We start from the raw sequence: 22,217 nt of genomic DNA, 5'->3' as shown, positions 1-22,217 counted from the left end.
TATTGTTACCATCAGGGCTGTGGAGTCGGAGCCCATTTTGGTGGAGTCGGTTTAAAATGTACCGACTCAGACTCCTAAAATATATAATAAATTGTTTACAAATGCAGTTTGTGGGGAATATTTTTTCATAAGACTTTGGGAAAGTTATGAAATGTCCTTTAAATGTCTGTCCTATTCCTGATCTAAGGGTCTAGACTTTTAGCTGAGATTAATCTGTGCTACAGTAAATGTTATTATTAATTTATATAGCGCCATTGATTCCATGGCGTTGTACATAAGGGGTTACATACAAAATACAGATATCACTTACAGTAAACAAACTAACAATGATAGCACGGTACGGAGGGAGGAGGACCCTGCCCCTCCGGGCTTACATTCTACAGGAATGGGGGAGGAGACAGGTTGAGGGGTTGCAGTAGCTCCGGTGTTGTTGGGGGTGGCAGCAAGCAAGGTCATGGCAGGCTGTAAGCTTGTTTGAAGAGATGGGTTTTCAAGTTCCGTCTGAAGGATCCAGGTGTGGTGGATAATCGGATTTGTTGAGGCACAGAATTCCATAGGATGGGGGATATTCGGGAGAAATCTTGGAGGCGATTGCATGAGGAACGAATAAGTGTGGAGGAAAGAAGGAGGTCTTGGGAGAACTGGAGGTTACGTGAGGGAATATATCGGGGGATTAGTTCAGAGATGTACGGAGGAAAGAGGTTATGGATGGCTTTGTAGGTCAGGGTGAGTAGTTTGAACTGGATACGCTGGGGGAATGGGAGCCAGAGAAGGGATTTGCAAAGGGGGGTAGCAGAGGAGTAGCGAGGCGAGAGATGAACGAGTCGTGCAGCAGAGTTGAGGATGGACTGGAGGGGTGAGAGAGTGTCAGCAGGTAGGCCACAGCGGATGTTGCAGTAGTCGAGGCGGGAGATGATGAGGGAATTCACAAGCAGTTTAGTAGATTGAGAGCTGAGGACAGGACGGATTCTGGAAATATTTTTGAGCTGGTGGCGAGAGCTTGGATGTGGGGCTTGAAGGACAGGGCAGAGTCAAGGGTTACTCCGAGGCAGCGGATTGTCGGTACAGCGGAAAGAGTGATGTCATTTATTGTGTTAGAAAGATCAGGTGGGAAAGAGGAGTTCAGTTTTGTCCACATTGAGCTTGAGGCAGCCAGAAGAGAAGAAGGAGGACATGGCTGCTAGACATGCTGGGATTCTGGACAGCAGAGAGGTGACATCTGGGCCAGAGAGGTAGATCTGGGTGTCATCAGCGTACAGATGGTAGTGGAAGCCATGGGATTTTATGAGCTGTCCCAGGCCAAAGGTATAGATTGAAAAGGGTAGGGGTCCTAGGACAGAGCCTTGAGGGACTCCAACAGAGAGGGGGCGGGGTGAGGAGGTAGCGTGGGAGTGGGAGACACTAAATGTGTGGTTAGAAAGGTATGGGGAGATCTAAGATAGGGCAAGGTCTTTGACGCCAAAGGAAGAGAATATCTGTAGTAGGAGGCAGTGGTCAACTGTATCGAAAGCAGAGGACAGGTCAAGAAGAAGGAGTACAGAGAATTGTCTGTTAGCTTTGGCTGTAAGTAAGTCATTAGTGATTGGTGATTTTGGTAAGGGCAGTTTCGGTGGAATGGTGGGGGCGGAAGCCGGATTGTCGAAGAGAGAGTTAGATGAAAAGTGGGAGGAAAGTTCAGCGTGAACGTGTTGCTCAAGGAGCTTGGAGGCAAATGGGAGCAGAGATGATGGGCATGATTGTGGCATGTTTGAAGGCAGCGGGGAAAGTACCAGAAGATAGTGGTGATAGGTTGAAGAGATGGGATAGGGATGGGATGAGTGTGGGGATGAGGTTGGGGAGGAGGTGTGATGGGGTCGAGTGCACATGTGGTGAGGTGTGATTTGGAGAGGAGACGAGTAATGTCTCTTTCCGTGATGTTGGGAAGGGAGGTTATGGGGTAGAGAAATGGTGTGGAAAACAAAGGGGTTGTGGTGGTCGGACAGTAAAGACTTGCCGTGTTTGGTCAATCTTGTTTTTGAAGTGTGTGGCAAACTCCTCAGCAGAGATGATGGAGGTCGGAGGGGGCAGTGGAGGGCGGAGGAGAGAGTTAAAAGTGTTGAATAGCTGTTTGGGGTTGTAGGATAGGGAGGATATGAGGGTTGTGAAGTAGGCTTGTATAGCAGTGGTGAGGGCTGATTTGAATGCGAGTGTTGCTTGTTTGAATGCAGTGAAGTCATCTTGAGTATGTGTTTTCGTCCAAAGCCGCTCGGCAACCCTGGACGCTTGTCGAAGCTGTTTAGTGAGGTTGTTGTGCCAGGGTTGCCTGTTGACTTGTCGGGCTCTGCCATGCACAAGAGGGGCGAAGGAGTCAATAGCTGATGCGAGAGTGGCATTGTAGAAAGCGGTGGCGCTGTCTGTGTCATGGAGTGAGGATATGGATGTCAGTGGTAGAACAGAGTCAGAGAGTGTCTAGATGTGCAAGGTTTCTGCGGGGGTGTGCTAGTTGCCGAACATGGGTCACAGGTGAGGAGGACAGGGATGAGAATGTGAGTAGATGGTGGTCAGATAGGGGTAGGGGGGAGGTTGTGAGGTTAGATAGGGAGCAGAGTCGGGTGAAGATGAGGTCTAGTGTGTGTCCGTCTGTGTGGGTGGCTGAGGAGGACCACTGCGTAAGTCCAAAGGATGAAGTAAGCGACAAGAGTTTGGATGCTGCTGACTGACGAGGGACTGTGGGAATGTCAGCAGAGAGAAAGTAAAGAAGCCAGGAGGAGAAGTGGTCAATAAAGGCAGTGATCAGGCCCGGAGGTCGGTATATGACAGCCACTTGGAGGTTGGAGGGAGAGTAAATGCAGACAGAGTGGACTTCAAAAGAAGAGAGAATAAGGGAGGGAAGAGGAGGAGTAGGGCTAAAGGTGCAGTTGTTAGAGGAGAAGACCCACTCCTCCACCATGTCTGTTACCAGGGCGAGGAGTGTGGGTGAAATGGAGGCCGCCGTAACACAGCGCAGCAGGGGAGGCAGTGTCAAGAGGGTGTCAGCCATGTCTCTGTTATAATGATGAGAGGTAAAGAGGTCGTGGACAAAATGGAGCTAATTGCAGACAGAGCGTGCATTCCACAGTGCTCCAGAGAGAGGGAGCAGCGGGGTGGGTGTCAGGGGGACCGGTTTTGCGTAAGAGAAGTTGTGGTAGTTTGCAGTTGGCCTGATGCGATAGGTGGGGGAATTGGTGGAAGGTACAAGCTGTGGGGGTCCAGGATTAGGAGATATGGCGCCAGCAGTGAGGAGAAGCAGAGAGAGGGAGAGCGTCCGGCTTGTTTTATGTTTCGGTAGGATCGATCAGAAGTTGAGGAACAGGTCTGTACTGTAGATGAGGTTAGGTGGGGAGGTAAGAGGGAAGGAGAGATGATGATTTGGTTAGAGGGTGCTGGGGTTTGGGGATAGCGAAGGAGAGTGAGGATTAGTGGGGCAAAAACAATAAATGCATATGTAAGCATAATGAATGCTAAGTGTGACTGAGAAAGTGAATCTAAGTACAAATAGTAGATAGTTATCCATACCTTCTGGTCACTTCTGGCATATTTCATTTTTAGCCCCTTAAAAAGTAACCCTTTAAAAGCCAAATGTACCACTTAAACATGAGCCATGTATGAGGGAGTCGGAGTCGTGGAGTCTGTGTCATGGAAATTGAGGAGTCGGAGGTTTGGCTTACCGACTCCACAGCCCTGGTTACCATGTATGACTATTAACAACCTATATAAGTGACCGATGATGTAATAAAACTCAGAGCTTCCCTGATGCTCAAAAGTTATCAGTGTAGTTCTTCCGTGCACGTATTTGAATTTTACTATTTAATTTGGAACAGGCACAACATCTCAGAATGTCCCACATTATGCGGCGACGACACAGCAATGGCAAAGACTTATTCAAGCTGGAAGCCATCTGCTGGAGTGAAAGGGCCGAAAAGAATGCGGAAAAGAGGCATGGATGACTGGAAGGTGGGACAGGTGAGCGGTGAGAAACATTTTTTTCTCATCCTACATTTATTATTGTGTGGTTGTCTGCAGAGACCACAGAGAAAAATAAAGATCAGTCAGTTCGCAGAGAATACCTTTTCATTGTAAAATCCGTGCGATTTGTCAAATCCGAATCTTCATAAAATCATCTCTAGAGAGAATCCGATCCTCGTCTGATGTCTAACAAGTTTGGCTTTCTAGTTAACACATTTTTTATTCTTCAGCCGTGCGAGCTCTCTGATGTCTGATGAAACCTTTTCTATAAGCTAATCATTTCATACATTTTGAACATGAAAATGGCTTCTGCCTTGTGTAAATTCTTAGACGTACCACAGGGGCTGATTTATTACTAAAATAGTTCCCACATTTGGAGCTAAAGGCCTCTGCCCTGTTGGAGTTCCCAGATTTCCAAGAAGACCTGAGTTTTGTTTAAAATCTATACAATGTTCAAGACGAGAGTATGGCTTCACTCCCGTGTGATGTCTTTGATGCTGAGTAAGCGAATATCTCTGGGAAAAACTTTTCCCACATTGTGAACATGAAAATGGCTTCTCCCCTGTGTGTGTCCTTACATGATCAACCAAATAGGTTTTACGGCGGAAACATTTTCCACATTCTGTGCATACAAATGGTTTCTCCCCTGTGTGTGTCCTTACATGATCGTCTAATTGTGATTTACGAGTAAACCGTTTCCCACATTCCGAGCATGAAAATGGCTTCTCTCCTGTGTGAACTCTCTGATGTATAGCAAGAAGTGATTGATACAGAAAACGTTTCCCACATTCTGAGCATGGAAACGGCTTCTCTCTTGTGTGAACTTTCTGATGCTCCTCAAGAAGTTTTGGATGAGGAAAACGTCTCCGACATTCCGAACATGGGAATGAACTCACATCTTTGTTAATGCACTTGTTTGAGGAAAGGTTAGACTTTTTTTTTAAATGTTTTCCACATTTAGAACTTGTAGAAGTTGTATCCACTTTAGGTTCTGTTCTTTTTTCATCAATTGGAGTTTCAATATCTTCAACTTTAACGTGAAGAGGTAAAAGGAGATTTTCCTGGTAATTTCTCTTACTGTCTTCACCTGAAAAAAGAAAAAAAAAAAAAATCCATAAATTATTTGTTGGTTTACTAATGCTATACGTAACATCCAGAAGGCGAGTAAAGCATGTATGAGCAGTCAATAAATCAAGATGGGTTTTCGTTTTCCTAGTTACACAAGAAAATATCAAATAAAGTAATGTGTAAAGAATGTAATATATATATAAAGCAATGTACAAAAATAATCTGCCAAATGGAGTCAAACGGCCACTATAACTCGGATGAGGATTGCAATGCTCGGACTGGCCAGAGTGTGACAGCATGTACTTCTATGCAGCGGTCACATTTGGGTCGGGAGAGTCAATGGCCTGTCCAAGTATTGCGTTGCGATCCACATCCGAGTTACACTGCCGTCTGATTCTTCCCAAAGAGTAAGTTTCCTCCCACACTCCAAAGACTGATAGGGAATTTAGATTATGAGCCCTGATGGGGACAGCAATGATGATGTCTGTAAAGCGCTGTGGCAACTTTTGACACACTTGCTGTGGTGAAAAGACGAATTCCCGGATTCCCCGACGGCCACAAGCTGTCCAGGCGAGCTGGGAGTTGCAGTTTAGCAGAAGCTGGAGTGCAGAAGGTTGCCAGTCCCCATCCAACAAGCTAATAAGATTAGTTTTGATCACTATTAACCTTCTAACCCAGTGTCAGTTTGGGCTTATCATCAGACACTATTGAGGAGAGCATCTTGCACAACACACATTTCCACAATGACAGAGGAACTATGACTAAATCCAAGCCCTCGGTTCCAGTAATCTCCTCAGATTACTGAGAACTCTCTCAATATCAGCTGGTTAACTCATCCCTTGCCTTATTCATCTTCACCTATTATTGAAGTCTGTTTGCATTACCAACATCTGCTTCAGACCTGCCATCTTCATACACTTGTCCTCCTGGTTGTTTGGCTCCATTGTGTCCTGTATTACTTGTTATTACTTGTTTCGTCCGCCGTTCAGCACAGTCATGTCCTCATTGTTCCACTTGAGTCCCAGCCTGATGTGACGACGTCCTGTGTATTTGTATCCACTCTGACCTGTGGTTGCGCGGATCCACCTCTCTAGGTGAGCCTAACAGAACGCTCACACCATGTATTACAAATGAAGGAACATTGGATATGGGGGATTTGTCTGGACTGGTTTTGCAACTTGCTATCCTCCAACAGGAAATTGTCCAGGTTGTGCAGGATCTCTCAGCTCATCTGGATGCACTTCCTCAGTCCTGCAGGTTCACCACCAGCTCTCCAACACCTGCCACAGCCTAATACTCACCTGGGACATTCTGCGTTGGAAACATCTCCACATTTGCCCACTCCTGTATGTTTTGATGCAGTTCCTAAGGCCTGCTGAGTTTTTGTGATCCAATGCACCAAGTACTTTGAGCTGTGTCCTCAGCGATTTTTTTTGACCAGTCTAAAATGGCATAATTTTTTCTTTACCTGGAGGTGTCTTGTTCTGGCCTACGCCATTGTAGGAGTGACACAACCCGATAATGAATTCTCTACTATTCTTCCTGTCTGCCTTACTACATACTGCGGCCAAGAAAAGGAACCAACTCTGTGGGACATTGTCATCCAGTTCCGATCCTCAACTGCTAAATTGGCCTATAAGGGTATGTGTGCATGTTCAGGATTTGATTGCAGAAATTTCTGCAAAATTTCTGCATCTCTTGGCAGCAATTTATGCTTTTAGGAATTAAATAAATATATATGAAAAAAGAAAAGTGAGACATCGCTTTAACCCTTGGATTACCATCGGACCTGGGGTGAGTATATTGGGTAATTTAAATGATTAAAGAATGTGTCTGTTGTATTTCAAATAAAGTGTTTTACTCTCCGTGTGTGTTTATTTAATTCTTTACTTACAGATTTAGTAATCAGGGTGTCTGGTTGACACTAAACAAAGAGCTTGGTGTCAGCGACACCTAATCCCATAAACCGTAATCCCATTAGCCCTACTTCACATTCATGTCATTTCTGGGGCAGCTGAGAGCTGCTATTTTTAGCCTAGGAAGGCCAACATGTTTCCTGGCTATTAATAACAGCTCACAGCTGTTTGATTAGCCGCTACATCCCCACGATCAGCAACTAGCAGATCTTTGGACGCAGCGCATCTTCGCTTCGTCCAACACGAAAACGTATCAAAAACACACCGTGTACATATACTATCAATGATGCTCTCTTGGCTGCTTTCTACTATGGTCTATCCAGTCTTGTCAAAGGCTAGCTTCCACGTAGAGATTTGCCTTCCTCATTTGCAGATTCAATTTCACTTGCGGACTTACGCTTTAAAGAATTGTCTATGGAAACAACCCTGCATTCACATGTTCCTCTTCCAAGAGCGTCCTCATACACCTCTCCCAGTACGGTTGTGCTGGAACCTATGCCAATTGATCAGAAGAGAAGGTCATTGGCCGATGAAGTCGACCTACAGAACGACTCTTTATATTGTGGTGAACGAGATCACTCCGAACTGACTGTTCCAAATTGAAAGCCAAACAGGGAAACTTCACCCCCTAGGCAAGGAGGAAACAATCACCCTGGGATTAACGCTATCCTCCACTAAAGATAAATTACTCATGCTTATATCTGTTTCGTTTGGTTCTCAGTGTTCACAGGACAATCATTCATTGAATCCACAGCAGCAGAGAATTTCATTAGACTTCTCTATGGCGAAAACCCTTAAAATTTATTTTGTCTCCTTGTGGAAGCATCTGAAGCTAACCTCGGCAAATGGCTCTGCAATTCTTGGGGGTTGTATCCAATACCGGACAGAGAAGGTAACTCTTCAGATTGGTGCACTACAGATTGAGGATATTTCTTTTTTAATCTTGCCACTTTCTGATACTTTTGGGCCTTGCAAAGTTACAGCTCCGGTCATTGACTGATCTACAGACCAGAACACCCAGTGGGAATCATCTTTTCGTAGTTGCCTCAAAGATGTTATTTCTACCAACCACATTTCTCTGAAACTCTGTTCCGCATCCATTGCCTCCAATCAGCCTGCCACCCATCAGGACTTCGTAGATGTTTTCTCCAAGCAGAGACACTACCTCTTCATCAGTCGTATGACTGCACTATTATCCATCCTCCAGATACGGAGGGAGAGTTTATCATCTACCTCTCCTAGAAACTGAGGCAATGTTCACCAACACTAAAGATGACCTGGAAAAGGGATTCATCTGAAAATCTTCATCCTCAGACAGTGCAGGCTTTTTCATTAAAAAGAAATATGGGTTCCTAAGACCATGCATGAACTATTGGGGTCTTAATAAAATCACTCTGAAAGACCGTTAGCCTTTGCCCCTACTCTCCGAATTATTTATTTGAGAGCAAGGTTTTAAAGGTGCTGTTGTTTTCACCAAATTAGACTTGTTTGGAGCCTATAACCTAATCCACATCAAAGAAGGTGATGAATGGAAGACAGTGTTCAACATCTCGATGGTCACTCTGAATATCCACTTATGCCTTTCGGATTGTGCAAAGCACCGGCTGTGTTCCAGCATTTTGTCTATGAGATCTTTCGTGATGTCCTGTATTAGTCCGTCGTAGTCCATCTGTATGACATCCTAATCTTCTCCAGAGACCTAGACTCTCATCGCCTTCATATCCGCTCTGTCCTGAAGAAACTACAACAAAACCATCTCTAGGCCACGTTGGAGAAATTGCCTCTGATCGACAAGAATTGCCTTTCTGTGGCTAAATCATCTCTTCTGGTGGCCTACGTATGAACCTAAAAAAAGATTCTTCCGTTTTGCATTTGCGATCGCTCGTTGGTCTTATGACTTTTCAACATTGAGATTTTCAGCTTTAATCCTTATCATTTTAGTCACCTACAATCACGGCAACTTGACTCCCCCTTATATTTCTAAATTACAGCCCAAATGTAAGTTCTGCACTTGACCTCCTTTGCTATATCTCTTCACATTCTCCGAAAAGAGCTTTACATCCTATGGAAAAACCTACAACATCCTACACATTGCCCACCCTCTTCATACAAACCACCTGTAACCTAATCCTACACATACAAATAATATCAACGTGCCAAAACTATAGTGAAACACTGAGCTGGATACTGAATTCACGAGGACAGTGCGGATACATCCCATAGCCTGATCCATCGATCCCCCCCTAAAAAGCTGATTCATGTTCCCGAACATCCCTTATAAATGGATTCATGGACCGCAACACCACCTATACAACACCACACAAAGTCATTCACACTTAGGTCCGGACCTGGCGAGCGTTTCCAGTCAGCCATGCGTTTTGTACCTGTCTCCCATGATCTTCAAATTACTCTGAACCCCCCCCCGCCACACAGAGGAGACTGACGAAGCAAAACGCTCCTCCTCAGGAACTCCTGAAGTCCCTCCCCCACTAAAAGTACCAAACTGTGGATGGAAACCGCATGCACCAAAGAATGGTGACCTGCTGGTAGATTCTTGGCGATGATTATTAATAGCAAACTCGGCCAACGGTAAGTAAGATGCCCAATCCTCCTTGTTCTCAGAGACAAAACACCTGAGGTAAGTCTCTAAGTTCTGATTAATGCGCTTGGTCTGTCCATTCGACTGAGGGTGGAAGGCAGAGGAAAAGGACAGCTGCACCCCCAGTCGAGTACAGAAAGCTTTCCAGAACTTAGAAACAAACTGGGTCCCCCAATCTGACACCACATCGGAGGGTACCCCGTGAAGCTTCACGATCTCATTTATAAATACCTGAGCAAGAGTCTTGGCATTCGGAAGTGCTGGTAATGCGACGAAGTGAACCATTTTACTGAACCTATCTACAACCAACAGAACCACAGTCTTACCTGCAGATACCGGTAGGTGACTAATAAAATCCATGGACAAGTGTGTCCATGGCCTGCTAGGGATAGGTAGTGGAAGAAGAGGACCAGACGGACGGGTATGCGATACTTTAGAACGTGCGCAAATTCTACAAGCAGAAGCATGTTCAACCACATCCTGATGCAATCCGGCCACCAAAAACGACGAGAAAGGAGGTCCGCAGTTGCCTTACCACCTGGATGTCCAGCAAGCACCGAGTTATGATGTTTCCTAATTACTTTATGGCACAGATTAAATGTTACAAATAGCCTCCCCGAAGGGCAGGAGGCAGGGGCGTCCCGCTGAGCCTCCAACATCTCTCTCTCCAGGTCATGGTACAATGCTGAAATGACTACCTCCTTCTGCAAAATCGGGGTAGGGTTCTCATGGTCACCACCACCAGGAAAGCTCTGGGACAAAGAATCAGCCTTGATGTTTTTGACCCTGGACGGAAAGTGATAACAAAATTGAACCTAGTTAAAAACAGGGACCATCTTGCCTAGGGTTGAGACGTTTAGCTGATTGAAGATATGACAGGTTCTTATGGTCCGTGATAACAGTAATAGGATGGACAGCCCTCTCCAACCAATGTCGCCATTCTTCGAACGCCAATTTAATCGCCAAAAGCTCCATACTACCCACGTCATAATTTCTCTCAGCCGAAGATAATTTCTTGGAAAAGAAAGCGCATGGACGACATTTACCAGGGGACGGACCCTGAGACAACACAGCCCCAACCCCCACCTCCGACGCATCAACTTCAACGATAAAAGATTGAGAAACATTGGGTTGACTGATTACAAGTGCTGTGGCAAAACAACTCTTTAGGGAGGAAAAAGCCTGTTGGGCGGCATTCGACCAATTAGAAAAGTCAGACCCCTTCCTTGTCATGTCAGTGAGGGGGTTACACAATTACCGAATAATTCTGGATGAATTTCCGGTAAAAATTAGTAAAGCCCAGAAAACGCTGAAAAGCCTTCAGGTTCTCGGGACGGTCCCAATAAAGGACAGCACGGATCTTCTCCGGATCCATCCAAAACCCCGAAGATGACAACAGGTACCCCAAAAACTGTACTTCCTGAACGGCGAAAACACATTCCTCTAATTTGGCATATAGCTGGTTATCTCTTAATATCTGAAGCACCTGTTTAACATGCCCCCGATGTGTCTCAAAATCAGGTGAGTAAACCAAAATATCATCCAGATAGACCACCACAAACCTGCCCACCAAATGATGGAAAACATCATTTATGAAATGCCGGAATACCGCGGGAGCATTGGTCAGACCGAAAGGCATAACCAGACTCTCGAAATGCCCCTCAGGGGTATTGAACGCTGTTTTCCATTCATCCCCTTCTCTGATTCTAACCAGATTGTAGGCTCCCCTTAAATCCAATTTGGAGAACACCTTAGCCCCCACAACCTGGCTGAACGAATCTGGAATCATAGGAAGAGGGTATGGATCTCAGATGTTAATTTGATTTAATTCTTGGAAATCTAAACAGGGACGGAGACTGCCATCTTTCTTCTTCACAAAGAAGAACCCTGCCACCACGGGCGAAGATAAGGGTCTAATACGTCCCTTCTCCAGACTCTCCGCAACGAAATCCTTCATGGCTTGTCTCTCAGGGACAGAAAGATTATACAGTCTGGACTTTGGTAGTTTAGCTCCAGGGGTCAGGTTAATAGGACAGTCATATGCACGATGAGGAGGCAAATCCTGACACCCCCTCTCAGAAAATACGTCCTCAAAACCAGACAAAAATGCAGGTAAGGTCTCCGTAGAGACTGCAGAAAGGGAAATGTTTAAGCAGTTCTCATGGCAGTAATCTCCCCATTCAACACTCTCTCTGGATTGATAATCCACTATCCGATTATGTTTTACCAGCCAGGGTAGACCCAGCACTATCGGAGTGGGAAGGCCGTCCAGGACATAACAAGGAATTATCTCACAATGAACAGACGCCACCCTCAGTCTCACATTATGTACAATCTGAGTCAGAGCTTTCTGTGCAAGTGGCGCTGAGTCGATGGCATAAATAGGAATGGGCTTAGCTGAAGTACAGCAAGCAAGCCCATGAGTTCTCACAAACTCAGCATAAACCATGTTGACGTCAGTTCCACTGTCAACAAACACAAATTTTCTCAGACCTGCTCTCTAGCACCACCTCTGCTGTCAGGACAAACCGAGAACTGCAGGTTGACGACATACACACCCCCTGATTATCCAACTCCAGACTACCAAGCGTTAATAGAGTTTCTTTTTGCTTAGGAATCGAGGGACAGATCCAAATCAGATGTCCCTTTTTACCACAAAAAAAAACACACCAAAAAAAAACAAAAAAAACACAAGCGTCAGGTTTTTTTTTTTTTTTATGTACTGTTGGTGATAATGTCACGCAAGGTGAGGGAAGGAACAAGTGTACAATGATAGGAAGAGGGGGAAGGAAGCCCAACAACTAGGGAAAGGGGGAGTGGAGACCCCTAGGCAGATCTAATATCACCCTGACTACCCTATCGTCCCTAAATAGGTTCTGCACCTATCGCCGAGCAGGAAACCTAATGCCTGAATTGTCCCTAGAGCTAGGCCCTAGGTAGGGAGGGGACGGGGTGAATATTAGTCAGGCCCCACTGTAACTAAAGACAACAAAGTAAACAAACAAAGGGGATACACTTAGCTTGAGAAGACACCAGAGAGATAACGCCAATTTTCCTCCAAGGGAAGTCCAAGAAGAAGCTAGCCGACTACTAGGACTCCAGGCATGGATAGAGGAACATGGAACTATCACCGGTGAGTCTCTGGAGACACAGAGTTTTTAACTACCAAGCAAGGGTGAGTCAATTAGCAGTAGAAGGTGGAGGTCGCTGTTGGGTCTTAAAGGGAGAAGGATATCACTACACTACAGAGATGAGAGGATCAAGAAGGCATCTGCAATGCCACGAGCAGCGACCTTTTATAGCCGGATCCAGAGCGACTGTCACACTTGATACACCTGTCACACTTATATGTGGGGAGCAAGCACCACGGACTGGAAACCTGGGCTTTATAATGTAACTTCTTCCTCCTACAGTAGAATAATTAAAATATAATACTTTTTATTACTAATAGTCTATTGATAATAAATAATATTTCTCTAAAATTTGTGGAAAAACAACAAGATGAAATCAAATGATCCAGGAAATCAGAAAAGATCGGCCGGTTTCTCTGCCATAGACATCTCTTCCGTAGGAAAACCATCAGGAAGAAGAAGACCGATCCCATAAATATATATGGATCTATGAAAGGGTCTTACCATTCGTGGATTCTGATACCGGTTCTTCCAGTCCATCTGTCGTTCCACCAGGAATTTCCTGCAAGGTCACAATATTAAAGTCCTAAGGAAAAAAAAGAAGAAATTCTAGTTTATTTTACATCCAGGATAAGTTCAGACGCCTGTCGTGACAATGCTCCTATAAAAGCCAGCCGGCGCCGACATTCATAAGAGAAAGTGATTTTGCTATCCTATTGCTGTTAAAAGCACAAGCAAATCGGACAATCACAGGAACCAGTCGCCTAAGGGGACTCGAAAATAAAGTTAAAAAAAAATATATATATATGAAAATATATAACAAAAATCAAAACTCCAGAATTGCATTTTTTTGGCTACAGCAGCAACACAAAAACAAAGCAACTAGAGGCGATCGAAACATCGTGTCAACCCCAAAATCATGTCAGTAAAAACGTTGACTCAAGGCACAAAAAAAAGCCCTCACACAGTTAACGTACATGAAAATGTAAAGTGTTATGGGTCTCGGAGAACAGCGACAAGTGAAATTTATTTATTTAATTATGCAAATCGCCTCTTCAGGAGGACTAGAACTCTATAGCGCCACCAGTTGGAAGCAGCAATCCTACAAGTCACTATAGACCCTTTAACAAGCCTAGCAGTAAAACCTAGGATAAAAGCCAAATCAGAATCTCAATTAACGTTACCCCTTAGACCTCAGTCCAGAGCTTCTCACCCAGCCAAATCAGTTCTCATACCTTGCACTGATGAGGGGCAATGCCCTGAAGTACCTTGTCTGAAAATTGAGATTCTGATTTGACTTTTATGTGCCACGTCATATTGCAAGGCTTGTTAAAGGGTCGACAGTGGCTTGTAGGATCAATGCTTCCAACAGGTGGCACTAGAGTTCTAGTCCTCTTCCTCTCTGAAGAGGAAATTTGCATATTTAATTTCCCAGAGGATCATTAAGCCTCCTTACATTGGCATGCCAGAGCCGGTATGTCACTCTCCACAAGGAGAAACTTTACCTCTTAGACTTTATTTAGCTACAATTTTTTTAAAAAAAAATTTCACCACTTAAACAAAACAATGCATGTTTGGTATCGTCGTAATAGTACTTGATCAGGAGAATCACATTTCCAGCTCATTTTTACCGTATAATGAACGCTATAAAGAAAAAAACAATTGTGAAATTGCACTTTTTTCGCTATTTCGCTGCACTTGGAATTTTTTTTCCCGCTTTTCAGTACATTACATGAAAATATCAATGACTTCACTCAAAAGTACAACTTGTCCCACAGAAAACGAGCCCTCATACGGCCGGAAAACGAGCCCTCATACGGCCTGAAAACGAGCCCTCATACGGCCTGAAAACGAGCCCTCATACGGCCGGAAAACGAGCCCTCATACGGCCGGAAAACGAGCCCCTATACGGCCGGAAAACGAGCCCCCATACGGCCGGAAAACGAGCCCTCATACGGCCGGAAAACGAGCCCTCACAGGGCCGGAAAACCAGCCCTCATACGGCCGCAAAACGAGCCCTCATACGGCCGGAAAACGAGCCCTCATACGGCCGGAAAACGAGCCCTCATACGGCCGGAAAACGAGCCCTCATACGGACGGAAAACGAGCCCTCATACGGCCGGAAAACGAGCCCTCATACGGCCGGAAAACGAGCCCTCACAGGGCCGGAAAACCAGCCCTCATACGGACGGAAAACGAGCCCTCATACGGACGGAAAACGAGCCCTCATACGGACGGAAAACGAGCCCTCATACGGACGGAAAACGAGCCCTCATACGGACGGAAAACGAGCCCTCATACGGACGGAAAACGAGCCCTCATACGGACGGAAACCGAGCCCTCATACGGACGGAAAACGAGCCCTCATACGGCCGGAAAACGAGCCCTCATACGGCCGGAAAACGAGCCCTCATACGGCCGGAAAACGAGCCCTCATACGGCCGGAAAACGAGCCCTCATACGGCCGGAAAACGAGCCCTCATACGGCCGGAAAACGAGCCCTCATACGGCCGGAAAACGAGCCCTCATACGGCCGGAAAACGAGCCCTCATACGGCCGGAAAACGAGCCCTCATACGGCCGGAAAAGGAGCCCTCATACGGCCGGAAAAGGAGCCCTCATACGGCCGGAAAAGGAGCCCTCATACGGCCGGAAAAGGAGCCCTCATACGGCCGGAAAAGGAGCCCTCATACGGCCGGAAAAGGAGCCCTCATACGGCCGGAAAAGGAGCCCTCATACGGCCGGAAAAGGAGCCCTCATACGGCCGGAAAAGGAGCCCTCATACGGCCGGAAAAGGAGCCCTCATACGGCCGGAAAAGGAGCCCTCATACGGCCGGAAAAGGAGCCCTCATACGGCCGGAAAAGGAGCCCTCATACGGCCGGAAAACGAGCCCTCATACGGCCGGAAAACGAGCCCTCATACGGCCAGAAAACGAGCCCTCATACGGCCAGAAAACGAGCCCTCATACGGCCAGAAAACGAGCCCTCATACGGCCAGAAAACGAGCCCTCATACGGCCAGAAAACGAGCCCTCATACGGCCAGAAAACGAGCCCTCATACGGCCAGAAAACGAGCCCTCATACGGCCAGAAAACGAGCCCTCATACGGCCAGAAAACGAGCCCTCATAAGGCCGTGTGGACAGAAATATAAAAAAAAAGTTAGGGCTCCTGGCAGGAGGGGAAAAAAAACAAAAAAAAATTTGCCATGTCGCCGAGACTGCTTTGTCTTTATTATAATATAAACTAGAGAAAACCACGTCCCCAATCACAGCGAGACAACAGAGACGACATAGAAAGTCATCGAGACTACAGACACTAGAGGACGTCCCAGCGAGACGACACAGACTACAGAGAATGTCACAGAGACCACAGAGGATGTCACAGTGAGACGACACAGACAACAGAGAATGTCACCGAGACCACAGAAGACCTCACAGAGACCACAGAGGACTAAAACGGCCTTTTAGATTGAGGTTTTTTTTCCTTCGCCCTGTTTGAGGCCCCAATTATGAAGTTTCCCTTTTATGTATTTAAGAGCAGTGTACAATTCTCTTACTGAAAGTGTCTGGATAGGAGCAGGGTTTGGAAACGGAGACGAGTCTCTAACTAAGAACCATCTGTTTTCTTCTAACCTCCTCAGTATCTTCCCCAACTTTATGACACTGACAAACTCGGACATGTCAGCATTCATCACGAGTCCTGGAGACTAAACACTACTTATATAGATCATTGATCCCTACTGCTGACGTGCCGCGCTCCAGCTCCTCTGTACCAGGACTTACTGAGATCATCAATCACTTCTTGGCTCTTACAATACACAACATTATTCTGTAAGCCTTGAAAGCAGCTGATTGGCATTGTGCTGATATTTCCATCTACACAGCAAAATGTTTATCGTCAGTGATTATCAATGTCCAAGTGGATCCAAACTGAGGAAAATAGGAATTATTCCTACCGTTAATTACATTTCCAGGAGTCCATCATGACAGCACGACAGGAGGTAGACCTACTTATCCTCTAGGGACAGGAAATACATGAGAGGTTAAAAGCCCCCCAACTTCACCCCACCCTCAGTGTTTGTACTGATCACTACACCAGGATGGATGCAACTCTATTTTATTAAACTTACACCAATGTTACATTCACATTCACAGTAGTATTAAGAGCAGGGGAGGGAATATAACGGTGCTCTCATGATGGACTCCTGGAAATGTAATTAACGGTAGGAATAATTCCTATTTTACCAAGTCGTCCATCATGACGGCACGACAGGAGAAAAATCAAATCAATGGTTCCTCAGGGTGGGACTACTGCTAGAAGGACTTTACGTCCATAGGCCAGCTGTTGACTAAACCTATAGTGTTTACTAAAGGTAGATACTGTATATTGGACCATGTTGCTGCTTGACAAATCTGGTCCACCGATGCTCCTGCCTTCTCCGCCCAAGATACGGAAATTGCCCTAGTGGAATGAGCTTTAATGCTAGTTTATCGCTCTCTTCCCTCTGACTCCTATGCGAGAGCGATAGTTCTGCTTATCCATCTAGCCAAAGTTGGTTTGGAGGCGTTTTTTTACCTCTTCCTGAGTGCTGTAGGAAACCTGTAGGTCCCTTTCTTCCTGAGTGCTGTAGGAAACCTGTAGGTCCTAAGTACCTGTAGGTACCTTTCTTCCTGAGTGCAGTAGGAAACCTGTAGGTCCTGAGTACCTGTAGTTACCTTTCTTCCTGAGTGCAGTAGGAAACCTGTAGGTCCTGAGTACCTGTAGGTACCTTTCTTCCTGAGTACTGTAGGAAACCTGTAGGTCCTGAGTACCTGTAGGTACCTTTCTTCCTGAGTGCAGTAGGAAACCTGTAGGTCCCGAGTACCTGTAGGTACCTTTCTTCCTGAGTGCAGTAGGAAACCTGTAGGTACCTTTCTTCCTGAGTGCTGTAGGAAACCTGTAGGTCCTGAGTACCTGTAGGTACCTTTCTTCCTGAGTGCTGTAGGAAACCTGTAGGTCCTGAGTACCTGTAGGTACCTTTCTTCCTGAGTGCTGTAGGAAACCTGTACGTCCTGAGTACCTGTAGGTACCTTTCTTCCTGAGTGCTGTAGGAAAAAAATTTGAGTCCTGCCTCCAAGGTGCTGTTACTTCCACATAGTGGACCACCGACCTTTTTTACATCCAGGGTATGGAATAATTCTTCCTTGAAGTTTTTTGGAAACTGGCAAAAAGATAGTAAAATTATTTCCTGATTTAGGTTCGTGTTGGATACCACCTTGGGAAAAAAAAAAAGAGGTATCTAGCCTGAAGACTATTCGGCTCTCTAAAACTTTCAAATATGGAGCTAACACTGAAAGCGCCCACTTGTTTTGCTGTGGTGACTGCCACCAAGAACGCTGCCTTCACAGTGAGTAGATTGATTGTTGTAAGGGCTCAAAAGGAGGTTTACATAGGGCTCCTAGCACTAGATTTAGATCCCATGGTGGGACGTGGTTTCTAATTGTAGGCTTTAGGCGAGTAACGGCTTTTGTGAATCTCGATATCCATGGGTGGTCCAAGATGGCACTTAGGGCAGAGATCTCAACTTTTAGGGTGGTCTACCAGGGAGTAGTCCAAGATGGCACTAAGGGCAAAAATCTCTACTTTTAATGTGCTTGGTCTCAATCCTTTATCAAATCCTCGCTGGAGGAATTCTAAGACTTTAGGGATATCCGGACGAGAAGAATCCACTGTGAAAGCACAAAACTGTCTCCATATTCTGGAATATATTGTTGACGTTATCGGTTTCCTACTAGACTGTAACATGGTTATTACCAGATCTGAAAGGCCTTTGGAACTTAGGATCCGCCTTTCAGGATCCATGCAGTCAATTGAAGGAAGCGAACATCCTGATGCAAAATGGGTCCCTGTGACAGTAGATCCTCTCTGTCCGGAAGGCTGAACGGGTAATCCAGAGACATGTGGTGTAACAGCAGGAACGAGTTCTTTTTTGGGCCAGTAGGGGGGTTATCAAAATTAGAGTTGCCTGTTCCTCCCAGATCTTTCTCAATACTCTTGAGATGAGCAGAAATCGGTGGGAAAGCTTACAGAAGGTCTATTCCCCAGGGCTGAGCTAGAGTGTCCACTCCCTCTGGATTGTCCTTTGGGTTCATGGAAAAAAATCTCTGCAGTTTCTTGTTTTTTTTCTGGTTGCAAATAAATCTATGCTGGGCATGCCCCATCTCTGGATATTTGCTGGAAGACTTCTGAGTTCAGCTCGCACTCGGAGGACCAGATGCTCTCTCTGCTGAGAAATCTGCTATCCTGTTCTCGGATCCTTTGAGATGGACTGCTGACACTGAATGAACGCTGTTCTCTGCCCACTGGAAGATCTATTCCGCAAACAGTTGTAACAGCTTTCCCTTTGGGCCTCCCTGTCGGCGTAGGAAGGAGACGGTTGTACTGTTGTCTGAGAAGATCTTTATGGGACATCCCTTGACCAAATCCTGGCATTGCTGGAATGTTTCCCAGACAGCCCGTAATTCCCTGTAATTGGATGATCTTCTTTGCACCTCGAGAGACCATGTGTCCTGAGCCCTCTATGTCTGCGCCCCAGCCTTTCTGGCTGGAGTCTGTAGTGATCCGAATGGAGGGGAAAAGGATTCATTTTACTCCCTTTTTTAGGTTGGATTGGGATGTCCACCAAGAAAGGGAAGACTTTAGCTCTGCAGATAGTCTCATCTTTTTGTCCAAGCCAGATGTCTGTCTGTTCTAGATCGACAGGACTGCCCTCTGTAAAGGCCTTGAGCAAGCCTAGGCCCATCTTACACTTGGGATGCAGGACGTCATTAGGACTCTCATGACGTACCTGTCACGCAAGGTTTGGGAAAGACTAAGTGCAACACAGAGGGAAGAGGGGACGGAAGCCCAAACACTAGGGAAAGGGGGAGTGGAGACCCCTAGGCATATCTAATATCACCCTGCCTATCCTACCGTCCCTATACAGCTTCCACCAGAGCTGTGGAGTCAGTAAGCCAAACCTCCGACTTCAACTCCGACTCCTCAATTTCCATGACACCGACTCCATCTCCGACTCCCTCATACACGGCTCATGTTTAAGTGATGAATTCACTGTAGCACAGATTCATCTCAGATAAAAGTCTACACCCTTAGATCAGGAATAGAACAGACATTTATAGGACATTTCATAACTTTCCCCAAATGCTTATGGAAAAAATATTCCCCACAAACTGCATTGAACTACTCTACCCAATTTATTATATATTTTAGGAGTCGGAATCGGTCCATTATATACTGACTCCGCCAAAATGGACACGGACTCCGACTCCACAGCCCTGGGTTCCACACCTATCGCCGAGCAGGACCCTAAACCCTGTATATCCCTAGAGCTTGGCCCTAGATAGGGAGGGGGAAGGGGTAGGCACTGCTCAGGCCCCACTACAAACTAAAGACAACAAGGTAAACAAACAAAGGGGATAAACTTAGCGTGAGCAGACACCAGAGTAGAAACGCCAACTGTCCTCTAAGGGCACCAGAGAAGAAGCCAGCCAACAGCTAGTGCTCCAAGCATGCACAAAGGAATATAGAAGTATCACCGGCGATTTCCTGCAGCAACCAGAGTTTTTAACTCCCATGCAAGGGTGTGTCAATTAACAGCAGGAGGGAGGTCGAAGCTGGATCCTAAAGGAAGAAGGCTTAAGAAGGCGTCTGCAATGCTGTGAGAGCAGGAGTTATTTTATCTATTCCGACTCCATTTTGATCTTTGTACGTGCATCTTCTGCTTACCAGAATGGAGATTGAGTCAGTATGTGTGTGAGAAAGGGTCCCTCAGGAATGTCTTTGTCTGAAGACTCAGAGAAAACATAAGAAACAAAAGCCAGAAAGCTGGGTGTAGACAGAATTACTTTTAGCCAATGAGATGTATGTATGCCTAATGTCAACACATATGTAGAAATAAACTGAGCCAATTATATTGTTACCATGTATGACTATTAACAAGTTATAAAACCTTGACCAATGATGTAATAAAAATAGACCTACCCTGATGCTCAATGTATCAGTCATGGCTCTTCCGTGCATGTATTTGAATTTACAATTTAATTTGTAGCAGACACAACGTCTCAGAACGTCTCTCATTATGTGGCGACGACAAATGCCAAGCGCAGAGACCTTCTACAGCCAGATCCAGGGCGACTGTCCATAACACCCTGACACACCCGTGACAGTACCTGACTGACGTGGAGTTCCTTATCTGGAAACTCCGGATTTTTAGTCTGATCTCCTCCTCCTTTGCTAGAGTCATGGAGGAATTTTGAAGACAAGAGTTCAAGAGCACTCCTAGGAACACTTTTTTGGTGCCTGGTTGGGGGTCCGATTTTTCCCAGTTGATGCACCACCCTGGGGATTCTAAGGTCTCGATCACCTGTAATTATGATTGTACCCTGTCTTCTTAGGAAGGCCGCTACCTCTGTCATTACTTTCGTAAAAATTCGACATGTGAACTGGAAATGATGCACTGTGTTGTTCTTCTCCAGAGCAAACCTCAGAAACTGTTGATGACTTGGATGGATAGGTACATGGCAATATGCATTCGTTAGGTGCAAGGTGCACATTACAGAGTTTTTCCCTATTAATGAGATGCTGGATTTTATTGTCTCCATTTTGAATCTCCTGTATTCCACCCATTGATTTAAAAGGTTTTAGGCTTATGACCGTGCGTTTGCCCGAGGGCTTTACTACCGAAAAAAAGCAAGAATAATGCCCCAGACCTAGTTCTGAGGGAGGCACAAGTCTGACGGCACCTAGTCTCTCCAGGTTTGCTATGTCTTGCCAGATTTTTTCTGAGGCTGAAACTGATTTTGGTCAGGTAAGCTGAAAATGGTGTGGGGGGAGGATGGGAAAAGTCTATTTTGTATCCTTCCCTTATGGTCCGTAAGATCCACTGGTTGCTTGTTATGGCCTGCCAACCTTCTAGGAAAACACTAAGCCTCCCCCCAACCGTTATGGCATCAGGGTCAGCCCGACTGACCAGAGGAAAACTGGGCTGCTCTACCCTTTCCCCCTTTTGGGCTAAGACCACCTACCCGATTTAGTCTTGCCCCTGAAATCTCACTTAGGGGAATGACGGGATTTAGGAAAGGATTGGTACCTTTTTGCTTTATGCTCAGTGAAACCCCTTTTCTTATCTGACGCTCTCTCAAGGATCTCATCTAAGACAATGCCGAAAACCTGAGAACCTTAGAAGGGGATGGAGCCGAGTTTATTACTGTCACCTGACCATGTTTTAAGCCATATCGCACGTCTCGCTAAATTAGAGAGAACGCTACCCCTGGATGAGAACCGCCATCAGCCATGAATTGGGTTGCTAACTTTAACATGGGAAGGGATTCTGACATTACTTCCCTAGGGGTATTAGATCTAAGTTGATTCGAGAGCTCATCTATCCAGAGGCACATGGCCCTAGCCACTGAAGTAGCTGCAATGTTAGCTGTGGAAGATTCCCAGCATATTTTTAGTAGACTCTCAAGCTTTCCTGTCCAT

General features: G+C 45.7%; 1 protein-coding gene across 1 annotated transcript in view; it reads right to left on the bottom strand.

The window, feature by feature from the left end:
* Positions 1-228: 228 nt before the first annotated feature.
* LOC141243646 (uncharacterized) overlaps positions 229-22,217 on the bottom strand; it is a 60,845-nt gene continuing 38,856 nt past the window's right edge. The window contains exons 18-19 of the mRNA XM_073668942.1: positions 13,203-13,284; positions 229-5,071 (exon numbers count right to left, since the gene is read on the bottom strand). Of these exons, the coding sequence (XP_073525043.1) occupies positions 4,311-5,071; positions 13,203-13,284 (843 nt within the window). The 3' untranslated portion in view covers positions 229-4,310. The remainder of the gene's footprint in view (positions 5,072-13,202; positions 13,285-22,217) is intronic.

This window comes from Phyllobates terribilis, unplaced genomic scaffold (assembly GCF_046119375.1).
Source record: "Phyllobates terribilis strain yellow unplaced genomic scaffold, ASM4611937v1 Scaffold_2__4_contigs__length_985480577, whole genome shotgun sequence".
NCBI lineage: Eukaryota > Metazoa > Chordata > Amphibia > Anura > Dendrobatidae > Phyllobates > Phyllobates terribilis.
This window is presented reverse-complemented; position numbering and strand designations above follow the sequence as displayed.